Source organism: Rattus rattus, chromosome 11, assembly GCF_011064425.1.
Source record: "Rattus rattus isolate New Zealand chromosome 11, Rrattus_CSIRO_v1, whole genome shotgun sequence".
Taxonomy (NCBI): Eukaryota; Metazoa; Chordata; class Mammalia; order Rodentia; family Muridae; genus Rattus; species Rattus rattus.
Window position 1 is genome coordinate 71,476,770 of NC_046164.1, and position 20,140 is coordinate 71,496,909.

Consider the following 20,140-nt stretch of genomic DNA (forward strand, 5'->3'; position numbering starts at 1 on the left):
ACCTGCTTGGCATTGTGCATGGCTTGAACCCTTGCCTCCAACAGTGGTGTCTAAGATCCCAAGAACAGAGACCAGGACAGCTACCAAGATCCTCTGGTCCTTCAACCAGCCTGCAGTGCCCCGGCTGCAGGTGGGCACTGGCTAGATCAGCAGGGCCAACTGTGACCTAACTTAGGACTCTAGGTATTTATGCCCTCAGTCCTCAGAGAAGCCCTTTGGGGGTCTGCAGGCAATGTTTTGTATACAGGGCCAAAGCAGTGTGCTGAGCGCCCTTCACTGTAGTGACAAACGCAGGTCCAACAGAGGTGCTGTATGGTCTACTGCCTGGCAGGGTTAGCAAAAGACACCCGAGGTCTTACAAACACCTCACACAAAAAAGTGAGAAATAGAAAGCTATTTTATTAACACGCTTTACATTTACAGTTCATTAGCTAATCAACATCAACATGCAAAAATAAGCGCTAGATACAAACCTCTACAATATGGTTTTGTGTGAATTACAATGGTTCATGTCTGGAAAACCCGTCAGTACTTACTTTAGCTGAACTATCAGTTTCCGTAATGAAAAGCATGTACACTCTAGGACTACGGAACCACCTGGCAAGGCCTCTGCAGAAACTCAGTCCAGTGGCTTTCCCGTGAATACATTCTCAAAGCAGGAGATAAGGCGGTGCTGGAAGGTGAGACGCTGAACCTGTGCACAGACACAGCCCCAGACACCCTGGCCACAAGGGCAGAGGCTCGAGTAGCAGCCCAGGTGCATGTGGTGGATGGTGCTTTGGCAGCAGCTAGACAGTGAAGTCAGGAAAGGCCTCGGCACCACGTCACAAGTCACTGCAGCCAACCCGGTACGGCCAGCACCTTGCCCAGGCTGTGACCAACAAGAGTTGGCACAGGACCAGCCTGCTCCTCAAGCTCCCCTGAGTCCCGTCACTAGCAAAAGGAAGGAAACGGAGAGACACAGGGAAATAATCGATGACCCAATTCCTACTTCTGAGATGCTCTGGATTTCCTGGGTGCTCAGGTCACACTGTAGAGAAAGTTTCCTTTGAGAGGTGCAAGAACTTGCAGAGGCATCAGTCGAGTTATGTTACAAAATCCTACCAACCAAACGCTGTTCTCAAGCACAGACTTAGTAAATCTCACTTCCTCTTTTTCTAAGAGTATTTGTCGTTGCTCACTGATCTTTGGTCGCAAGAAACAAATGCCGAGGCAGGCTGGGGTCAGGGGTCAAGGGTCAGGGCAGGAGGGCATGGCTCCCACCCACCACAGCCTCTGGCCAAGGGCGTGCACATGGCAACGCAGGCCTACATGATGTACACTTTCTCAGCTTGGGAGAAGTGGAAGACTTCTTTGGTTCTTGGGCAAACAACTTTATCATCTTGACGAATAGAAAGCAGAGACTGGAAAACAAAACCAGAGTTATGCATTAAAATGAGAAAATCCCATGCAAACTAAGATCTGAATTAAGGTTCATTCCAAAAAATAAGCTACCAGGGAACAAATCATCTAATACTATTTACTCATGAGTGTTTTGCTGCATGTGTGTACGTATGTGTGCCTGATGCCTGTGAAGTCAGGAGAGGACGTCAGAGCCCTACAAAGCTGGAGACGGTTGTGCACCACCACGCAGGTCCTCTGCAAGACCAACAAACGCTCTTAACCGTGGGGCCATCTCTTCAGTCTCACGCCATCTAACCTCACAAAGTCACTTCTTGAAGGGATACAGTCAAGAAGCCTGAGGCTGTTCACACGTGGTCCCCTCCTCCATACCCACACCCTGATGCTTTTACCTTCACACAGCTGCCCAGCCCTCCCAGCCCTCCCAGTCCATAGCCCTGATATTCGGGCCCTCACATTGTAGCCATAGACATAGCCATTAGGCAGCATCATGGGTGGGTTGTTCTCGTTCATCACGTCACCAGAGATCTTGCAGACCAGGCGGGAGTTGGCACAGTGAGCCATGGGTAGGGGCTGTGCCAGTTTGTTCAGAGAGCGGCTGCACACAGGGCAGTCGGGGCTCTTGGAGCTGCCATCCTCCTTGTAGCACTGTCTGTACACAGGATTAAGGAAAGGCTGTCCCAACAAGATCAGCAACAAGGCAGGTATGCTGTGACCATTACTGTCTAGCTAGCCACAGGGCATCCTTATGACCATAGGGACACCACTGAGAAAACAAACAGAGCTAACATCCAAGTTAAAAGAATGCCATAATCATCCAATATCAATGTTCACAGAGATCTGACTCAAGACAAGCCATTGGTATTGCTTCCAGTGGCACAACAGCACACTTGTTGGCACCCTCAAACCCAACTCAAATTTCTTCAGAGGGCAGGCGAGTGTAAGACAGAGATGTTCTGGTGGATGCCAGAAGGTGGCAGGCAAGCACATGCTTACTCTCCAGTCCACCAGAGATGGTGAAAAGGATGGTCCTTCAGCCTCATCTTGGAGCCCAGCACAGCAGGCACCAGCTGTGATGCATGCCAGCAAAGTCACTACCTTGTGGGACACTCATACAGAATGGGTTTGGCTACATGGAGCAATCAGGCCAGGCACACAATGGACAGGTTCCGTCAGAGAGGTTCAGCCACACAAGGGAGAGTCGCCCTTGGTGGTAGTGGTGATAGTGTCAGACTCACAAGATGTTAGCTCTGAGTTCTGACTATAGGAACCACAAGGGATGGGAGTCAAACATATGGGCAAGGATCAACCACACAAGGGACAAGATCAGCCACACCTAAGTTGAAAATCTACCATGGGGGTTGGGAGAAGGGGTTTGGAGGATTGGGAGGTGTCCATCACAGGAAGGAATAGGTCAGCTATGCACTGTGGAGTCATATAAGGGATGGGTCAGTCACCTTCAGTGCACAGTAGGTCAAATATAAACAAGGAGGGGTCAGCCTTTCTTGTCTTTCCTGCAGAGGGAGGCTGCTTCCTTTCCAGAGCTATGACCATTATGAGTCAAGCTGAGAAGTCAAACTGGCTAGACAGTTCGGACTCTTGGGAAGCCAGTATCAGGTACACAGCAACATTTGAAATAGAAAAGTCACAGAGGACACACAGACCAAAGAAAGACCAAGCTGCTGGGTCCCAGGCCCTCTCAACCTTTACCCTAGAGGATAAGGTAGAGCAAGGAGGATACGGTGTCTTTATTGCTGAGAGCCCAGCCTGCAGGGTGAGGGTGAAGACGGAGCTGTTTCCCAGCTGGTGCAGCCGGTAGTTGTCATATCGAAACTGCTGGATCAGCATTCGCCACCGGGCTGGGTCCAGGAGGTCCTGAAAGACAATGCAGAGGTGCTGGGACCCTCCCCTGGCAGTTACTAGGAGGCCCAGCCAATAAAGATGCCCCAACAGCCATACAAGACACCTGTTGGTTTAATGTTCCAGAATACTCCCTGGTTTGTATCCTGTGGTCTTGAAACAATGAAACAGAATCGCAGAGAATTAAAGCTGAAAGAGAGGTCACTTCTGAGAAGAAATGCTCGACAGACAATAACATGACCTCAGCTCAGAACTATCCCTGGTTAATGTTGTGACTTAGACAGACACAGTATGCACACAGACAAAAGCAAAAGAGAGAAAGGTTCTGCATCTCTAGGGTAACAACTTAACCTCCACCCTCTTTATAAACACGCTGCTCAGCATTGCTTTTATAGAAGCAGTCGATGGACTGCCCAGTTTGAGAAGCTCTAACAGAAGGGACAGCATCAGCCTTCAGGGCTCTTCTCCTGAGGTTCAGCCATCACTTTCCTCTGAAGGAAGCTTCCTCTTCGCCTCCCTCACTAGTGCACTGATTCTTCCCTCCTTAATTTAGTCAAAGTCATTCTTTCAGTTCTCTTTTAGCTCTCTGAACCCTAAATTTCCTGTCTGCCCCTAAGACCAGGGTTTCTGATGTGATCTTGGTCTTTCTCTTTCAGGTCACCAAAACTCTGTCACTGACAGGACTTGACAGGCTAAGCCTGTTACCCTTCTGGCTTTGACCCCATGAGTAGGCTTGTCCTTGTGCTCACTGATGGGACGGCAGGGATAAGTACCACGTACCCATACCTGCTGTAATCTTCCCTGGACCACAAGGCCTTGCATCTGAAAAGTGGTTCATCTTCTAACTCTGACTCAGGCCAACCCAAACCTCCAATGCAGTTAAGATAAATTTAAGGCATTAACTTAAAATACAAATTTAGATATTTCTGACACTCTGACCTGATGATTATTTCAATACAAGAAGTCCCACATATCAAAGTTATATGGGGTTACTAGGGCCCAGTGCAAATCTAGCAGTATTAACTGGATTCTCTGAAGGAAGAACACAGCTCTCCTCTGTTGGCTACTGGAGTTAGGCCAACTATGGATGAGGCTATAGGGTAGATACAAAGGCCCCTGACAGAGACTTAGTCTCAAGGCTCAGGGAACAAAGTGTTTAACTCTATGAGCAAAACCTGTACTTAATGCCTTCTGAGGTCTTGGCGTGGTGAGGCCATATACTGAGCAAAGGTAAACGCTATACACTGCCCACTCGGGGCAGGAACAGATACCCAAACTGGGGCTGAGGTGTGTCCAAAGCTGTGCAATGCAGCCTGACCATCCTCTCCCAGACCCTCTTCCACCAAAGGCCAGAACACAGGGGCCGAATGCAACAGACCTGCACCAAGGAAAGAGACCAGGAGCAGCCAAAGAAGGGCAAGACCACCATAACCCTTTAGTGCGCTTTAGACCTACAACTCTGGACTTAGAGAAAAAGCAAGAAGGCCAGGATGCTGACATGAAAGACTACAGGAAGAGAACACCAAGGAGAGATGGCAGGGTGTGGAGACCCAGAGCCTTCCAGGTTGAAGCCTGACCTCTGCCTCAAACGCCTCACCAGCTAGATTGGAATAAAGTGAGAGAAGCACAGTTGAGTAGAACAAGCTATGAGGTTTGAAGAAATGACAGCAGATGGGTCCCCAGGAGCTGTGCAGCACTCTCTAGCCCACCCGCACACGTCTGAGTCCAAGGGCCAGCAAGCACAGATAACCGGGGCAGACGTTACCTTGTATGGAGAGATGTGCGTGTCTGGGGGGAAGGCCAGCATGCCCATGACCTGGCGGACCTCATCCAGCTGGCCCCCTTCAGCCTGGCTGAAGTGCTTTCTCGCATGTCTAAAAAGTGACATTTTGGCACATTTAGGTTAATATTTCCAACTTTTAAATAACTAACTAAACAATTCAGGTCAGAAAACAACTGTCGAGAGTTATAACTTTCCTTCCACCATGTTAAATTCAGGCTGTCATGCTTGGAGGCCAGTACCTTTATCTGCTGCTGAACCAACTCTCTAAGGTCCAAATCTCCAATTTTAAGGATCTGGACTAACAGGTCCTTCAGGGTCTGACACAAAGGAATCCCATCCCAGAAGATGTGCTCAGGGGTGTGTGCGTGTGTGTGTGTGTGTGTGTGTGTGTGTGCGTGTGTGTGTGTGTGTGTGAGAGAGAGAGAGAGAGAGAGAGAGAGAGAGAGAGAGAGAGAGAGAAGATATCAGGAAATGGGTTCACTTAGGGCTACATCTACTGCTTGAGCCTCTGAGTGATTCCAATGGCCCTGAGCGCTTGCCCTTCACGCCCAGGGACTTCTAGTCCAGTGTTTTCAATTCAAAGTTGTTTGAGGCAGCGCAGGCCCACAAATAAGACTTATAAAGCTCGTCTAACTCATCATGTATAAGTAAACACATGCACTGTGTGTTTCACACTGTGATGCACATGCTGGCTCCTGACCAGCTTGGGAGGACTGGACATCGAGGAGGAGCATGGAATTCTCCCTGCTGGCCGTTAGCCATGGGGGCCTCAGGTTTCGTATCTTCCCACAAGGCCTCATCCGCAGTCATATCCTCTAAATCCTGAGCCCCTCCTGTAGAACCAGACCATACACCAGTGACCAGCAACACAACAGAACCCATGGAACCAAGTCCACATGGAGATCAGCCCTGTGCTAAGTCAGGACAAAAAGAGCTAGAAGGTTCTGGGAACCCGAGGCAGCCTTGAGGTGAGTAATGTATACCTATGTTTAGATAGAGAGTTGGTAGAAGATGTCACCAAACAGTCCCCAGGGAGTAGCAAGATGACCAAAAGGCCAGAGGAAGTTGGGGGGGTGGGGGGTGTGTGCTCACTCCAGGTTTAGGCCACAGCCAGCTGGATTATGTAACGTTCCATTCAACACAAATAGTGGACAGACAAGAGACTTGGGGAACAGTGATCAGCTCTAAGTAACAAGTGTGCTCCAAGGGAAACTGAACTGGTCACTTCACAGTTTCTTGATCTGATGTTTTCTTCACGGCCATCTGAATGTTCTTCCCTGTTCACACTCCAGAACTAACTGGGCAGGAGCCTTGGCAAAGCTGGAACCGAAGAACCCCAACTAGAGAAGTTACTGCTCTAGGTTTGGCATGCACTGACTAGATAGCTGGTGGACACCAGGAAGACTTTACAAAGCTACTAAAGGTAAGTGGGTCAGGGGAAGGAGTGGAAATTGGTGCATGGTCCTCTCTGACATTTCAATCAAACAAGGATAAGCAGGGATGACGGCTGGCCCTTCCACTGCTAAGAGACCCAGTACGGATCTAACAGGTAGAGGTCACATGGGCAGACAGCCACTCTTCTCTGTACCCTCAGGGCAGAAATAGACCTCAGAAGCTCAGACATGCCTGCAGAAAGCCCTCATTCTGATGTGAGCATGCTCTCAAATGGCCATGTAGAAAACATGAGACCAAGAACGGTGAACTGACCAGTTCAGTTTCCCTTAGAACACACTTATTACTTAGAGCTGATGACTACTTCCCAAGTGGAAAAGACGGGACACAGAGCCCTGATCACATGGGTCTACATGGGTGGTTGGGGGCGCCAGTCTAGCTCACTTGACAGCTATTAGGGTCTAAAGTGTCTGATGAGCAGGGGATCTCAACCTAATTTCTGGCTTGGGAACACAGAGATTTAGTGGGCATGTGAAACTGAGGCCATCAGACTGGCAGTGCCCAACATGTGTGGTTCCCTCTCCAGCACTCCTGCCATGAGGGTGGGGAAAGGGCAACAGCACCGAGTGTCCTGCCTTACCATAAAAAAACTTGTATATGGTGACATCCTACCTCACAGCATCCAGGCGCTTGTTCTGCCGGACAAGTTCGATGAACTCCTGAATCCTGAGGCTGAACTCTAAGCAGCTCTGAGGGGAAAGACAGACAAGAGTTAGGAGGTGCCACCTGTCAGCCGTGCCATGGCCTAGACACCTGAGCACCAGGATCCACAGATCTCACAAATTCTACCATTAAAGCTCAGGGTGCTGGGAAGAAGTGCTATCACAGAGCCTCTATTCTGATAGAAGAGGCGGAAGTCCTTTTCTGGCAGGGCCAATGCACTATGCAGATGGTGAACCCAGTCCCCTCCCTAAGGCAGCCATGTTGCACCCAAATGGGCAGCAGACAGGGAATGTCATCAGCTCCCAGAGTGCATGGGGTAAGGTAAGTAACTGTATAAAGAAACCCTGCCAACTCCCTAGAGGGCAGAGGTCTTCCAGGTCCCACAGGCTACAAATACTACTCCCTCTAGCTGGCACGGAGATGCACAGCTTTAATCACGGCACTCAGGAGGCAGAGTCTTGTGATTTCTAGGCCAGACTGGTCTACACAGTGAGAAGTTAGTTCCAGGACAGCCATGGCTGTGTAAAGAGGACTTGTTCAACAACATAAAAAAAGAACATTTCCTCCCCTCCCTACCATTATCACCAGGCTTCAACTCAGCCCATTTCTTGTCTGTCCTGTAACTGCCTGAGCTGGTGACTGCTCCAGAATAAGCAGGTCCTGTGAATGGCAGAAGCTCCAAGATTTGCAATTGTGAGGAAGATCTAAGGTTAGCACTGAAGTGACTCTTGAGGATAATACAGGGAGTACTGGTAGATGCAGTTTATACAGAAGCCCAGAGCTGAGAGGACTCTGAGAGCAGTGCTACAATCCAATGTAGGCAGAAGTTTCCTTACAAAACCAGCCAGCTTTAGAGCAGCTGCTCCCACCCCACACAGAAAGCCCTTTCTGTGCAGTAATAATCGTACCTCAGGTACAGGGCAGTAGAGCACTTGGCCAGCATATACAAAACCACCGATAACCTAGCACCTACGCGGACATCCCAAGGCTCGCCAGGGCCCGTGTAGCTTCTCTCATGTGTGGAGAGGGGCTTGTGGATGCTCTGTTCACTTTAAAGCCAGGCAAGCAGGAACTGAAGGTGAGCCTGCATGCTAGAGCCCTGTAGGTTGCAGAGGAACACTGTTCCTTCTACGGTTGGTGGGAACCAGTGGGATGTTTAAAAGCAAAGATACTGAAGGAAAAGCAGATTTTTTTTTTTTTTTTGCAAAACATAAACCTTAACCTGTCTATTATTTAGGAGCAACATTCTCTCTAACAGTTAATTTTCAAATGCCTTACCAACACAGAGGTGTCTACTAGTCATGCAAATCAGCTCTCCAAGCCTGAGTCTAAAACACAAATGTAATGCAGTGGGGTGGCTAGCCACCACACTGCTCACTCTACAGCAGCTGGAGCCTCCAAATTTACCCTCTGTGTGACTCCCAGACACAAGGCCTCTGCGTCACTCTTTAGTGTCCTGCCAAGTCTCGAGTTCTAAGCTAAATTACAGATCATCTCTTGGTGCCCTGTTATATGGTTCTCCCAATTTAGTGAAACTGAGTCTCAGATGCTTCTCTCCCCACGCAATCAGTGTCTGGCCTGTGGGACCTTAATGCAGAATGGTTCTCCACTACTCTGAGAGAGAGGAGAGCATGCATGCATGTGCACATTCTGATTACACAGTTGTGATGGCAAGCCTGTCACTAGGTACCATCACAGTGTTAATGGACGACTGCTAACATTTCCTTCTATCTGACTTCTCAGACACCAAAGCAGTGCTCACCCTCCCTCTCAGCATTCACTCAGCACCTCAATTTCTCAGGCTCTGCCTACCCAGAATGTCTACTCCTGGCCCACAGGAAACACCTACAGTAAACTCAGCAAGCTTGTAGACATGCTCTCAGAAGAGGTCAAAGCTTAGGAAGATCACTCATGGAAGAGTTCCTTCTCTGGGAGGGAGGGAAAGAAGGCAGAACTGAGTAGGCCAGACTTATATATCAATTCTGGCTTTCCTTTTAGGAGTTCCATACCAAGATCCTTTCTTTAAGGGAGCCCCAAGTGGCAGAGAAGTGTCATTCCTGGCTGGTGACTATATATACCACAAGCTCAAACAGATGGGTTAAAGCGACACTTAGAACACAAGAAACATAGCTTCTCTGGAAGGCAGGGCTATTAATCAAAGCTAACACATTTCTGCTACAAAACAGGGAACAGGCTAAGTTCTGTGGTTCTGTGTTTTACAAAGTGTATATTCAACAGATACTACAGCCCAGAGTTCTGCAGCCCTTATCTGACTGGGTGAGGAATCCACAGGCTGCCTCATCTTTAAGTGCAGTGGGAGTGAACATGCTATACATGTAACAGGGCTCCATACTTCACTGCTGGTTACTCCTAAGGAAGCATTGGCACCCAAACACCCTGAACCCCACCACAAACCCAACTCTGCTTCACAAACTAAAACCAACCCAAAAGTCCACAAGCAGGTTGAAGCCATGGTGGTCCTGGGTAGGGGACACAGATTCTCCCCAATCTTGGCCCTTCATCCACTCCCACCCGGAGCCCAGCCCAGAAAGCTTACACACCTTCATCTTCCGGAGTCGGGACTTGTTATCATGGCACCAGGCAAGGCAGGTGGCTGTCTCACGCCTCTCCAAGGACTCCTCCACTTCTTTGGCTGTCAGGAACATCTCGATATTCACAAGGTCCTTAGAGGAAGGGGCAGCTCAGGTCACAACATGCCTGTGGCCTACAAGCAGGGGTAACTGGTTTCTACCCTCTTCACCCCAGCCTCCCACCCTGAGTTTAGGCTCAGCCATAGTATACGCCTACATCTGATCCAACCTGTCTAGGGCACTGCTCATCGACAAGTACCCAGGCAATAAGATTCCAGGGAATAAAAATGGTCCATGAAGACTGGGAAGCTTACACGTGGCTGAAGCCTACTGGTTAGGGGACCAGAACCATCTTGTAGTAAAGGCCCAAGGAGGCACAGAAGCACTACACACACTTGGACTGGCTCCCAGCAGGGGTTCAGGCTCTCTATGGTTATATTAATCTTGACAACTTGATGAGATTTAGAATCACCATGGAAATTAATCTCTGCACATATCTGTAAGGGATTACGTAGATTAGGTAAACTGAGGTGGGAAAATTCATCTTAAAATGTGATTTGTACCATTCCAAGGGCTGCAAGTCTCAGAAGTAAAGAGAGAAAGCAAGCTGAACCCTAATAACCACCTCTATTTCCTGACTTTGTATACACTTAACCAGCTGCCTCCTGCTTCTGCTGCCATGCTTCCCATCATAAGGTGAACAATGCCTCCACAGCCTGTGCTAACGTTTTCTTTGTCTATTCTGAACACATCTGAAAGTGTGTGCGTGCATGCGTGTGTGCGTGCGTGCGTGCGTGCGTGTGTGTGTGTGTGCGTGTGTGTGTGTTACACAATGCTCTTTCCAGAGCCTATATTCTTTGAAGAGGGCCAAAGACGATCGTCTGCTGAGCTCTGGAGGATTCCCCAGGGCCCCTCTACATCAAAGGATCCACCAGACTAGCAAGCAGGAGGGAGGGCTGGGCCAATGAGACAGATGTCTGCACATCACAAGAAAGGCAGGAAAGCTACCTGAAGAAAATGGACATGTCTTCAAATTTATAAAGATCATGCTGATGTGTATTTTAATGGGTAAACACACGGAGGACAACTTGCAAGAGTCAGTTCTCTCTTTCCACCATGTAGTTCACGGGATCAAAATCAGTTAAGTTTTGGTAACAAGTGTCTTAATCTGCTGGACCATCTTACCAGCCTGAAAACCTAATTTCAAAAGCAAAATTCCTTTCTGAGATGTACTCTAACAAAAACACATTAATAAAAGACAATTTCTCAACTAACAAGGAGAGTACCAGCACTGCAGTATGCTCTGGCCAGGATCTACAGAGGCCTGATGTGCCTCCTGCCACTCCTTGGCAAGGGCCTTTGTCACCATCATATCCCAACCACTGGACCCTACACATGTAGGACAATGACGAGAGGAGGGAGGGAGGTGAGACTATGGGAAGCTCCTTCCAGAGCTCGGCCAGGCAGGGCATGCAGATCCAGCTGCTCAACATAGTGTAGACACAGCCTTTAAGTAAAAGAAATCAAGATAAACAACAGGAGTAAGCAGACTTGAGTGATGGTGTGAGACAGCTCAGTTGGGAAAGATGCTTGCCACCAAGCGTGACAACCTGAGTTCCATCCACACACTTCATGGTAGAAGGAGAAAACTGACCCCCAAAGACACACATTTCCCAAAGGAATTCATCATGACATGATAAATTTAATAAAAATTAAAAAACAATAACGGATTACAGAAAAAAAAAAAAAGGGGGGGGTATTCCATGGGCTCAGTGATGCACTCTGTGGTGGCCGAGCACAGGATGGTTTTCAGTGTCTCACAGCAGTGGCCCTAACAGTGGTCACTGGTCGGGGCAGGAGGTAACAATACCTGTCCCTGGCTATATGGCCATGTCATCGACTCCAGGGAGCTCCTGCCAAGAACACCACCTCCTGATCTCCTCAGGCACAAGATTAACAAGTTCAAGTTGTCCAAAAGCAAGTCACTTGCCTCCTGTGATTGTCACTGACTGTTGGGCACCACAACAGGTGGGAATAGAAGGGAATGCAATGCTCACACCCAGGCAGGGCCAAGAGCTCAAAGCCCACCTCAATGCCACTCTGGCGAGCCAGCTTCACAGCGGTGTTGTAGTAGCCACAGCGGAGCAGGTGCTCCACCATCATTCGGTCCATGCGCTTCCGCTTCCACATGCTGGCCGCCGCTGGCTGGTCACTGCTGTGCTCCTTGAGGTGCTCGATCCTGCGTTTGCAGAGCTTGGCGCTCTCATCCTCGGCCTGGATGGACTCTACTGCCTAAATCACAGCAGACATGGTTGAGATTTGAGGTTCGTCCATGAGGCACACCACTAGCCATGAAAACATGTGCGTGCCTCTCCTCTGAATGCCCAGGAAAGGTAAGCAAGGGAAAGGCAGAGCCGGGGATGGTGCTGGACTAGACCCAGAAATAGAGAGATCAGGTTCTACATCTGTTCCGGGTGCATTTGTACAGGACAGTGGTTACTGAGAGAGGCCTGGCACACCTCTCCGACCTCTTCATGTGCTTGTGCAGGACATGGGAGGGCTCACTTCCCTCAAAAAGGTTTATCATACACGTATATTTTGTTTTGGTTTAAGCTGCACTGTCAGATGCTTAAAATCTGAAATTTGTTGTATTTCCTCTCTTATTATTTACTATAAAGTGATCCAACTATGTAGCCCTAGCCAGCCTGGAACTTGCTATGTAAGCCAGGCAGGCTGTCGTCAAACTCACAAAACTCCTTCAGGCTCTGCCTCCTGAATACTGGTGTGTGTGTGTGTGTGTGTGTGTGTGTGTGTGTGTGTGTTTTAAACATACATTTGTTTGTTTATTTATTAATTATACAGTATTCTGCCTACATGCCAGAAAGGGGCATCAGATCACAGTATAGATGGTTGTGAGCCACCATGTAGTTGCCGGAAATTGAACTCAGGACCTCTGTAAGAGCAGCCAGTGTTCTTAACCGCTGAGCCATCTCTCCAGCCCCCCAAAGTCTGGTTTTTAAATCCTTTATATATTTCTTTTAAAAATCAACTTGGGTCTAAGTTAAATTCTAGGTAAAAATGTTCTCAATGTGGGCTGCCCAAGAAGGCTGCCACATCCCTGTGTGTCATTGAATTTCTGGAAGACCAGTGTCACCAAGGAACCAAGTCTCATGTCATTGAGGGTAACTTTCTATAGCCACATAGCTAATAGCTAAATGTAAGAATCCACAAGACAGGCCCTACTGGCATTCTTTCCCAAACACCACCATCCATTTCTGTCCCTTGCCTTGGCTGCTGTTACGCTGCTCTCCGTCTGAGCTCTTCTGTCTCACTGTGTAGCACACTAGTTTATCTTCACCTCTTGTACTGGTCTATGAGTCGATGACTTCAGTGGCCCTACCATTCACCCTGCCCTGTCTCTACCCTTCTCTGGGCTCTGAGCAACCACGTCAGAAGTCCATGATCTCTAATATATTTGCCCTTCTATTTACACCGTTATTCTATACAATCTCTTTGGAACACTTTCCAAGTCTTGGTATGGAGCTAATACCCAGCCTGGTTATTATTTGTGACAGAGTCTCACATGTGGCCGTAGCCAGCCTTAAACTCAAACAGACGATCTCTTCTCCCCAGATGCTGGGATTTAAGGTGTGTGCCGCAGTGTTCAGCCCTGATTACTGTTTATCAATCTGGTGTTTTCACTCATTCTTTTTTAAACCCTAAATAAATTTTTATACTTTCTGTTTCCTACAGGTTTTAAAGTTGCTTTCTGGCCCACTCTCCTGGGCCCCCAAAGTCGTCTGTCAAGTCACTTCTATGTTCAGATAATGCTCCAAGGTGGCCACAGCCCTCTGGCCTTTTCTCATATCCAACTCAATCTCCAAGTCTGACTACTATTCTCTTCTGCTACCTGAGTTCTCTACCCGTTTAGGAAGATGTTTTAAATGACTATTCATGTCTTCACAGGGTCCTCCTCAGAGCTAGGTCAGTTTGACAGTTCCAGGAAGTTCTAGGCTGAAACACTGTCTCTGCAAACCCTAGCTTCCTCATAGGTCGGGCTCAGGACACTTTCAGTTCTCTTTCTAGCAGCATGAGGTCAGGACATCCTGCCCCCAGTTTGCCTGTCTCAAATCTCCTAGTCAGGGCCCACTCCCAGAGGACAAACCTTCCTCTTGAGGACACTCAGCTTCTCCACCACTCCATCCAGTAGGCTGACCACAGAGTCCACAGCTGGGCAGCTACTCAAGGTCTTCTCAAGCTCAGCTACCACCATGGTGACGTGGCTGGTCTCCCGATCAATGTTTTTCTGAGCAGCTCGGAAGCGTTTATTCAGTGTCTCATAGGGCACCTAGACAAGAAAAGGCAGAAAGAACCTCAGCCTCGACCTTCAATATATGGATACAGTCCATGTACATGGGCCTCCTTCACATCTGGCACAGGCGGCCTAAGACTCTCGGCTCTCAAAAACCATCTCACAACACCCTGGACCAGGACCCACAAAGTATGATGACTAGAGGTAGTCCAGAGCCTGGAGGGGAGGCTGACTCTAAGACAGTGCTGTACCACAGTCTTGACAGACAGACAGTCAGTCAGTCAGTCAGTCAGACAGACAGACAGACAGACAGACAGACAGACAGACACACACACACACACACACACACACACACACACACACACACACACCCCTTTAAGGACAAAATAACTCCAAAGTTTATCTAAAAAAAAAAAAACAGTTTAAAAAGTGACCAAAAAGCAGGTAAGGGAGGGGGCTTCTTCTCATTTGGCCAGTGGGGAACTGGAGGTGAACCACACTGGGCAGGACAGTCAGGAATAGTCCAGAAAACTTCACACCATTCAGGGTAATAATGTGAAGTCATCATGTTTCATGTAGACTTGCAAATGAACATTAACATTTCCCCTTCATGAAAATGTTTTTATCCCAATTGCAGGAGACAAAACCAGGCCATTTCCTACTATGTAAAGAACAGTCAAGTCACGGGGATTTTCCCAGAGAATCACTGCCATTTCCCCGCCCCTGACTATGAGCACAACACAAGTAAGCTATGCCTGAACAGCGCGCCCCACCTCTGTGGCAGGCTAAGCTAGAGCCACAGCTCATGCCTACTATCAAGTCCTGCTAGTATTAACTGTGCTGTACACCCAGTCTGCTCTACACAGAAAGTTCCGGTCACTGACCGTTTCAAAGCAGCAACAACAAAATCACACCAAAACCCACAAAATAAATCCACACAGTGTCTTGCTGGTGAGGATGGGATGCTGCTGCTAACTGGGAAGCAGCAGAGGATGACCAAGGACAGACAACTGCATCTGTAGCAGGCCCACTCCTGGGTATGCATCTAGGAAAAGAATCTCTACAGATGTCTGCTTACATATTCACTGCAACATCCCCAACGGCAGCCATTGGAATGTCACCAACAAACGAATCAAGAAAATGCAGCACATATATACAGCCCAGCTTTACAGTGGAAAACCCTGCCATACACCAGAATATGGATGAAACCTAAGGACTTCATGTTAAAGAAGAGAGCTGACCACAAAATGACAAACTGTTCCAGTCTACTCACCAAGACTCTTAAATAGCATGCATGGTGAAGCTCTAATGGCAGAACTTCAGTTCGACAAGATGGAATGTTCCAGAGACCATGACAGTACGCACACATAAGTAACAGCACATTTGTACACATAGCAATTCTAAGCTGTGCTTTCACTATAGATAACTAGATAGGTAGATAGACAGATGACAGACACAGACAGACAGACATGTGGCTCAGTTGGTGCTGACAGTGTTCGTCCAGCACATATGAAGCCCTGTCTTTGATCCCCATTCATTACAAAACAGATTGTGCATAGTGGAGATGTGTACCTGCAAGTTCAGCACTCAGGAAGGTGGAGGCAGGGGGATCAAAAGTTCAAGATCATATCCTCATTGACAATATAATGAGTCTGAGGCAAAAAAACAAAACAAACAAACAAAAAAACCCCCAAAAAACAAAAACAACCAACTAGCACTGATAGACTATAAGTTGATAGAATGGGACCTAATATCAAGACTTACTATTACACCTGAGCATGGTGGCATATGTCTGTGACCCCAGCACTCAAGAATGCAAGGCAGGAGGATACTGTGCTTGAGCTTGGGCTCCATAAAGATACTCCATCTCAGCACCATCACCACACCACACCAAGCCACACCACACCAAGCCACACCACCATCACCACACCACACCAAGCCACAACACCATTACCACACCATCACCAAACCACACCAAAAATAAATAACCATTGACCTTTGTGACCCCCCTCAGCAAGGTGTTGGTCTGAGATTAGATATGGATCAAACGAAGGTGGAGAACCCACCTATATATGTCCAACCACACGGCCAAGGGAAACGGTAGTTTTCCCAACAATATCAGGACTAGGAACTCCCTGAAAGCAGTGAAAACCAAGCCATGTCTTATCCGTCTGCCAAGACTACCCTGAAACAGATCTAAACATAAGTGCCGAAACTTCCTGTAAATCTTCTGAGGAAGAAACAAGATACAGTCATGACCTTAAAGAGGGCACAAGCTTTGTACCAATGGCACTAATCACACAAACTATGAAGGAAACTCATTATTAACACTCTTTACCCAACCCAAACGTCTGCCCTGCAAACCACCACCTAAGGAAAGAAAACAGAATCAGGTACTGAAAGGAAGCCATTAGAAATATGTGACTGTCATCCCAGTTACTCCCAGCACTCAGGCAGGAATAGCATAAACTTGAGGCTGTCCTGGGCTATATTGCAAGGCTGTCTGCAGGGCAGGGAAGTGAATTCCACACCCCCTACTTCCCCCTTCCATACAGGCTTTCTCTGTGTAGCCTTGGCTCTCTTAGATCTTGCAGTGTAGACCAGGAAGGCCTTGAACTCACAGGTCTCTGCCTCCCAAGTGCTGGTATTAAAGGTGTGCACCAACACCCCCTGGTGGGGAAATGAAATTCCTTCTTAATGTATTTTAATTCAATGCAATCCAGATACTTTAATTTAGATACAATAAAATTGAGTTTTCCCCCTCTTTGTACTATGTCTTTAAAAGCAAGAGTCCTCTTAATTCAGAGCATATAACATTCCCAGTGTTCATAGCTTCCCTGACTGAGGGTAGTACATGTATGTGCTGGGTAACTCCTCACCGTCTGGGACTCACATCACTGATGTGCTACCACACGTGTAGCAAATGTGATGCGAGCCACAGACCAGCCTGGTTTCTTGAGCCCACTGTCGCTCCACAGACCTATTCTGAAAACAACTGATCATACAGAGCTATGTACCCCAGCCAAATAACGTATCTGGCCATGCTGTCCCCTGTTCAGTTGTCAGTAAAGCTGCCCTTACTACAAAAAAAGAAAAAGAGAAACAAATAAAGAAATACGTTATTTTTATTTATATAATTCACAAACTTTAACTTCCCCCATTAAAAGGTAATGGCAAGGTTGTGGAATCATTACTATCTACTTGGAGAGTGTTTTCATAACCATGTCACTGTAGTCACTTTGAATGTAGTCACTTGGTACGGATGAATACTACTGCTCCCAAAGCCACAGATTATTAAATGAAAATTCCCGTGCCAGATGTGGGATACCTCCCGAGTTGTTGACCAGGGAAGTCCCAGAGGTCCCTAAAACAATACAGGCTCTATTCCAATTGCTCATGGCTATCTCTGGTGGCAGAACATAGAAAATCAAGATAGAACTGAGCTGGAAGCTTCCTTCTTGCTGGCTAGCTATCATAGAGCTAGAAGGTGCTACATAGCCTGCTTGCTAAGAGAAGAAAAACAGTCATGGATAGACTTACTCAGTTGTGGAACCCGTGTGCTACACTATCTCCCTGCCAGGAAAGATCTGACCACTGTTGCAGTAGTGGTGTGAACGTTAGCTACGATAGCTCACTACTTTCTTTTTTTTTTTCTTTTTCTTTTTTTTTCGGAGCTGGGGACCGAACCCAGGGCCTTGCGTTTGCTAGGCAAGCGCTCTACCACTGAGCTAAATCCCCACCCTAGCTCACTACTTTCTGATTGGATTTTAGCCCCACTGCACGGAAGGAATTGACATTTAGCACTCTAAATCTGGTCAAACGCTTATAGCTTGTTTCCTAGTAGGAAACTTACTATAGCTGTCTTGCTAAATGGCCATGCTGTCAAGCTGCCTTCTAAGTATTCGTAACTATAGTCTAGTACTGTTCTCAGTCCTGGTCAGACAAGCTTCTCTTTGAAGCTAGCAACAGTTAATGCAAAGACTCATAACTGACCAAAATGCTCAGAGTATATGACTGTTGTGTACTGGGCCAAATGGGACATCTGTGTCACCCCCTCCACAGCTCAAGGAACACTGAAGAAGGAGTAGAAAGAAAGTAAGAGTCACAAGATGGGGAAGAGTGCTGTGGTTACCTGCACAAGATGGGGCCCATTAATATTCCATCACAGACTGGGAAGAGGCCCATGAAGCCCTACCACTCCACGAGGAGCCATTGGCAATTAGAGGTTGCTGCAGGAGCGGGTGTCACTTTCTTTAGTGGTATAGCCACCACTGCCTATGCTCCAGTAATAATTCCCACCCATGCTCATGCAAGCAACTCTAAATTAAACTCACTGGTTCACAAAAATATAAAACAAAGTAGGGGGACTTGTTGCAAAGAAGATAGATTTGATAGGATAAGAGGGTAGTGGGTGAAAATGAACAAATATATATGTGTCTGAATACATCGAAGAATACTGTTACGATCACTTGCTGCACCAATGTGTGGTGACTTCTAACTGTCCCTATCCATCTGTAGAGGATCCCACACTCTTCTAGACTCCAGACACTGGGCACAGATGCGGTATACTTACATAAATACAGGCAAGATACTCACACACATAGACATAACATGTTAAAATGTTTCAAATTTTCAAATTGGCCTAGCAGTGGCGGTACACGCCATTAATCCTGGTACTCAGGAGGAAGAGGCAGGCAGATCTCTGCTGAGTTCAAGGCCAGCCTTGTCTATAAAGCTAACTTCCAGGACGGCCAAGGCCACACAAAGAAACCCTGTGTCCAAAACAAACAATCAAATAAACAAAAACCCTAAACAAACAAACAAACAAAAAACCCCAAACAAACAAAATATAGAACAAGGGGTTAAAATAAAACTCAAAAGAAACATGTTTAAAGTAAAAAATGCAATCAAACTTTAAAAATTTCATCATCCTTGGACATAAAACACATTTTAGGACCAGCCTGAACTGCAGAAAAATCTGTCTCAAAAATACAAAACCCTAAGAGCATCACTGGGGCTCCGTCCCAAGTCCAACCCAGCCATCTCTCAAAGGCCACAGCTCAAGGCCTGGGCCTTCACATGTACTGTCTGGGGATGGAGACGGACACTCTCTCTGAGCCCAGGCTTCTCAGTTCACACTCCCATTGCAGCCTTTCACCCAAGCTTCTGTGCTCAGGGGCTGAGAATCCAGACTAATCCAAGGTCAGAGTTATCTTTTATATTGTTATAGCTTTCTAGAAGCTTTTTTAATTTTAGATCTTTCACCATGTTCTTTCACTTTTAGTTTTTATGTGCGATGTGATGTAGGGACCCAACTGCACGATGTGAAAGCCCAGCTGTCTCAGCACAAGTAAAAACACTACTTTTGATCTGTCATCTTCAAACACCTTACAGGCTAATTACTATTAATGTATGGTTAAAAGTTGGGTGTGTAAGTGCAGTAACAGCACAGAGCCTGGCTTGTACTATAAGATGTGGGATTCAAACCTCAGACCTCAGCAATGCAGGATAAATAAATGCCCACCCTCAATTTGGGTAGATTTGTCAATTCTTTTGCTAATATCACCTGGTCACACCTCCATAAGGAGTTTTGAAATCCAAAACTCCAAGTTCTACAACCACTGTTTATGAGGTGATCTTGGCGAGTTTGGATTCCTGACTCATTGTGGATTTACAAGCAGCTTGCCAATCTCAGGGGTGCGGGAACTGAGATTCTGACGCAGCTCACACTATCCCTGGGCATTAGTTAGGAAGTAATGCTAACCTAACAATACTGTATTCCTACATGTTGTATTACTTTTGTGCTACAGTAAATCAAAATTACTCAATTTCTTTTAGGCTGGTCACTTCTAGTGTACAGAAATAAAACTTACTTTTATATACTGCTTTTTATACTCTGCAATACTGATGAACTATTATTAAGTCTAATTGTGTGTTGATGTGCATTAGGTGCCCACGAGCATGCCATCTATAAACAATTTTACTTCTTTCTTTCTGATCTGGAAGCCTTGGCCTCCCTGTCTGTCTGCACCAGCTACAACCTGCAGGCCAAGGGTAAGTACACGTGGTGAGCAGTGG

General features: G+C 47.1%; 1 protein-coding gene across 1 annotated transcript in view; it reads right to left on the minus strand.

The window, feature by feature from the left end:
* Positions 1-379: 379 nt before the first annotated feature.
* Maea (macrophage erythroblast attacher, E3 ubiquitin ligase) overlaps positions 380-20,140 on the minus strand; it is a 33,281-nt gene continuing 13,520 nt past the window's right edge. The window contains 6 exon segments of the mRNA XM_032916175.1: positions 380-1,403; positions 1,858-2,049; positions 3,143-3,276; positions 5,027-5,135; positions 11,839-12,042; positions 13,916-14,098. Coding sequence (XP_032772066.1) covers positions 1,308-1,403; positions 1,858-2,049; positions 3,143-3,276; positions 5,027-5,135; positions 11,839-12,042; positions 13,916-14,098 — 918 coding nt within the window. The 3' untranslated portion in view covers positions 380-1,307.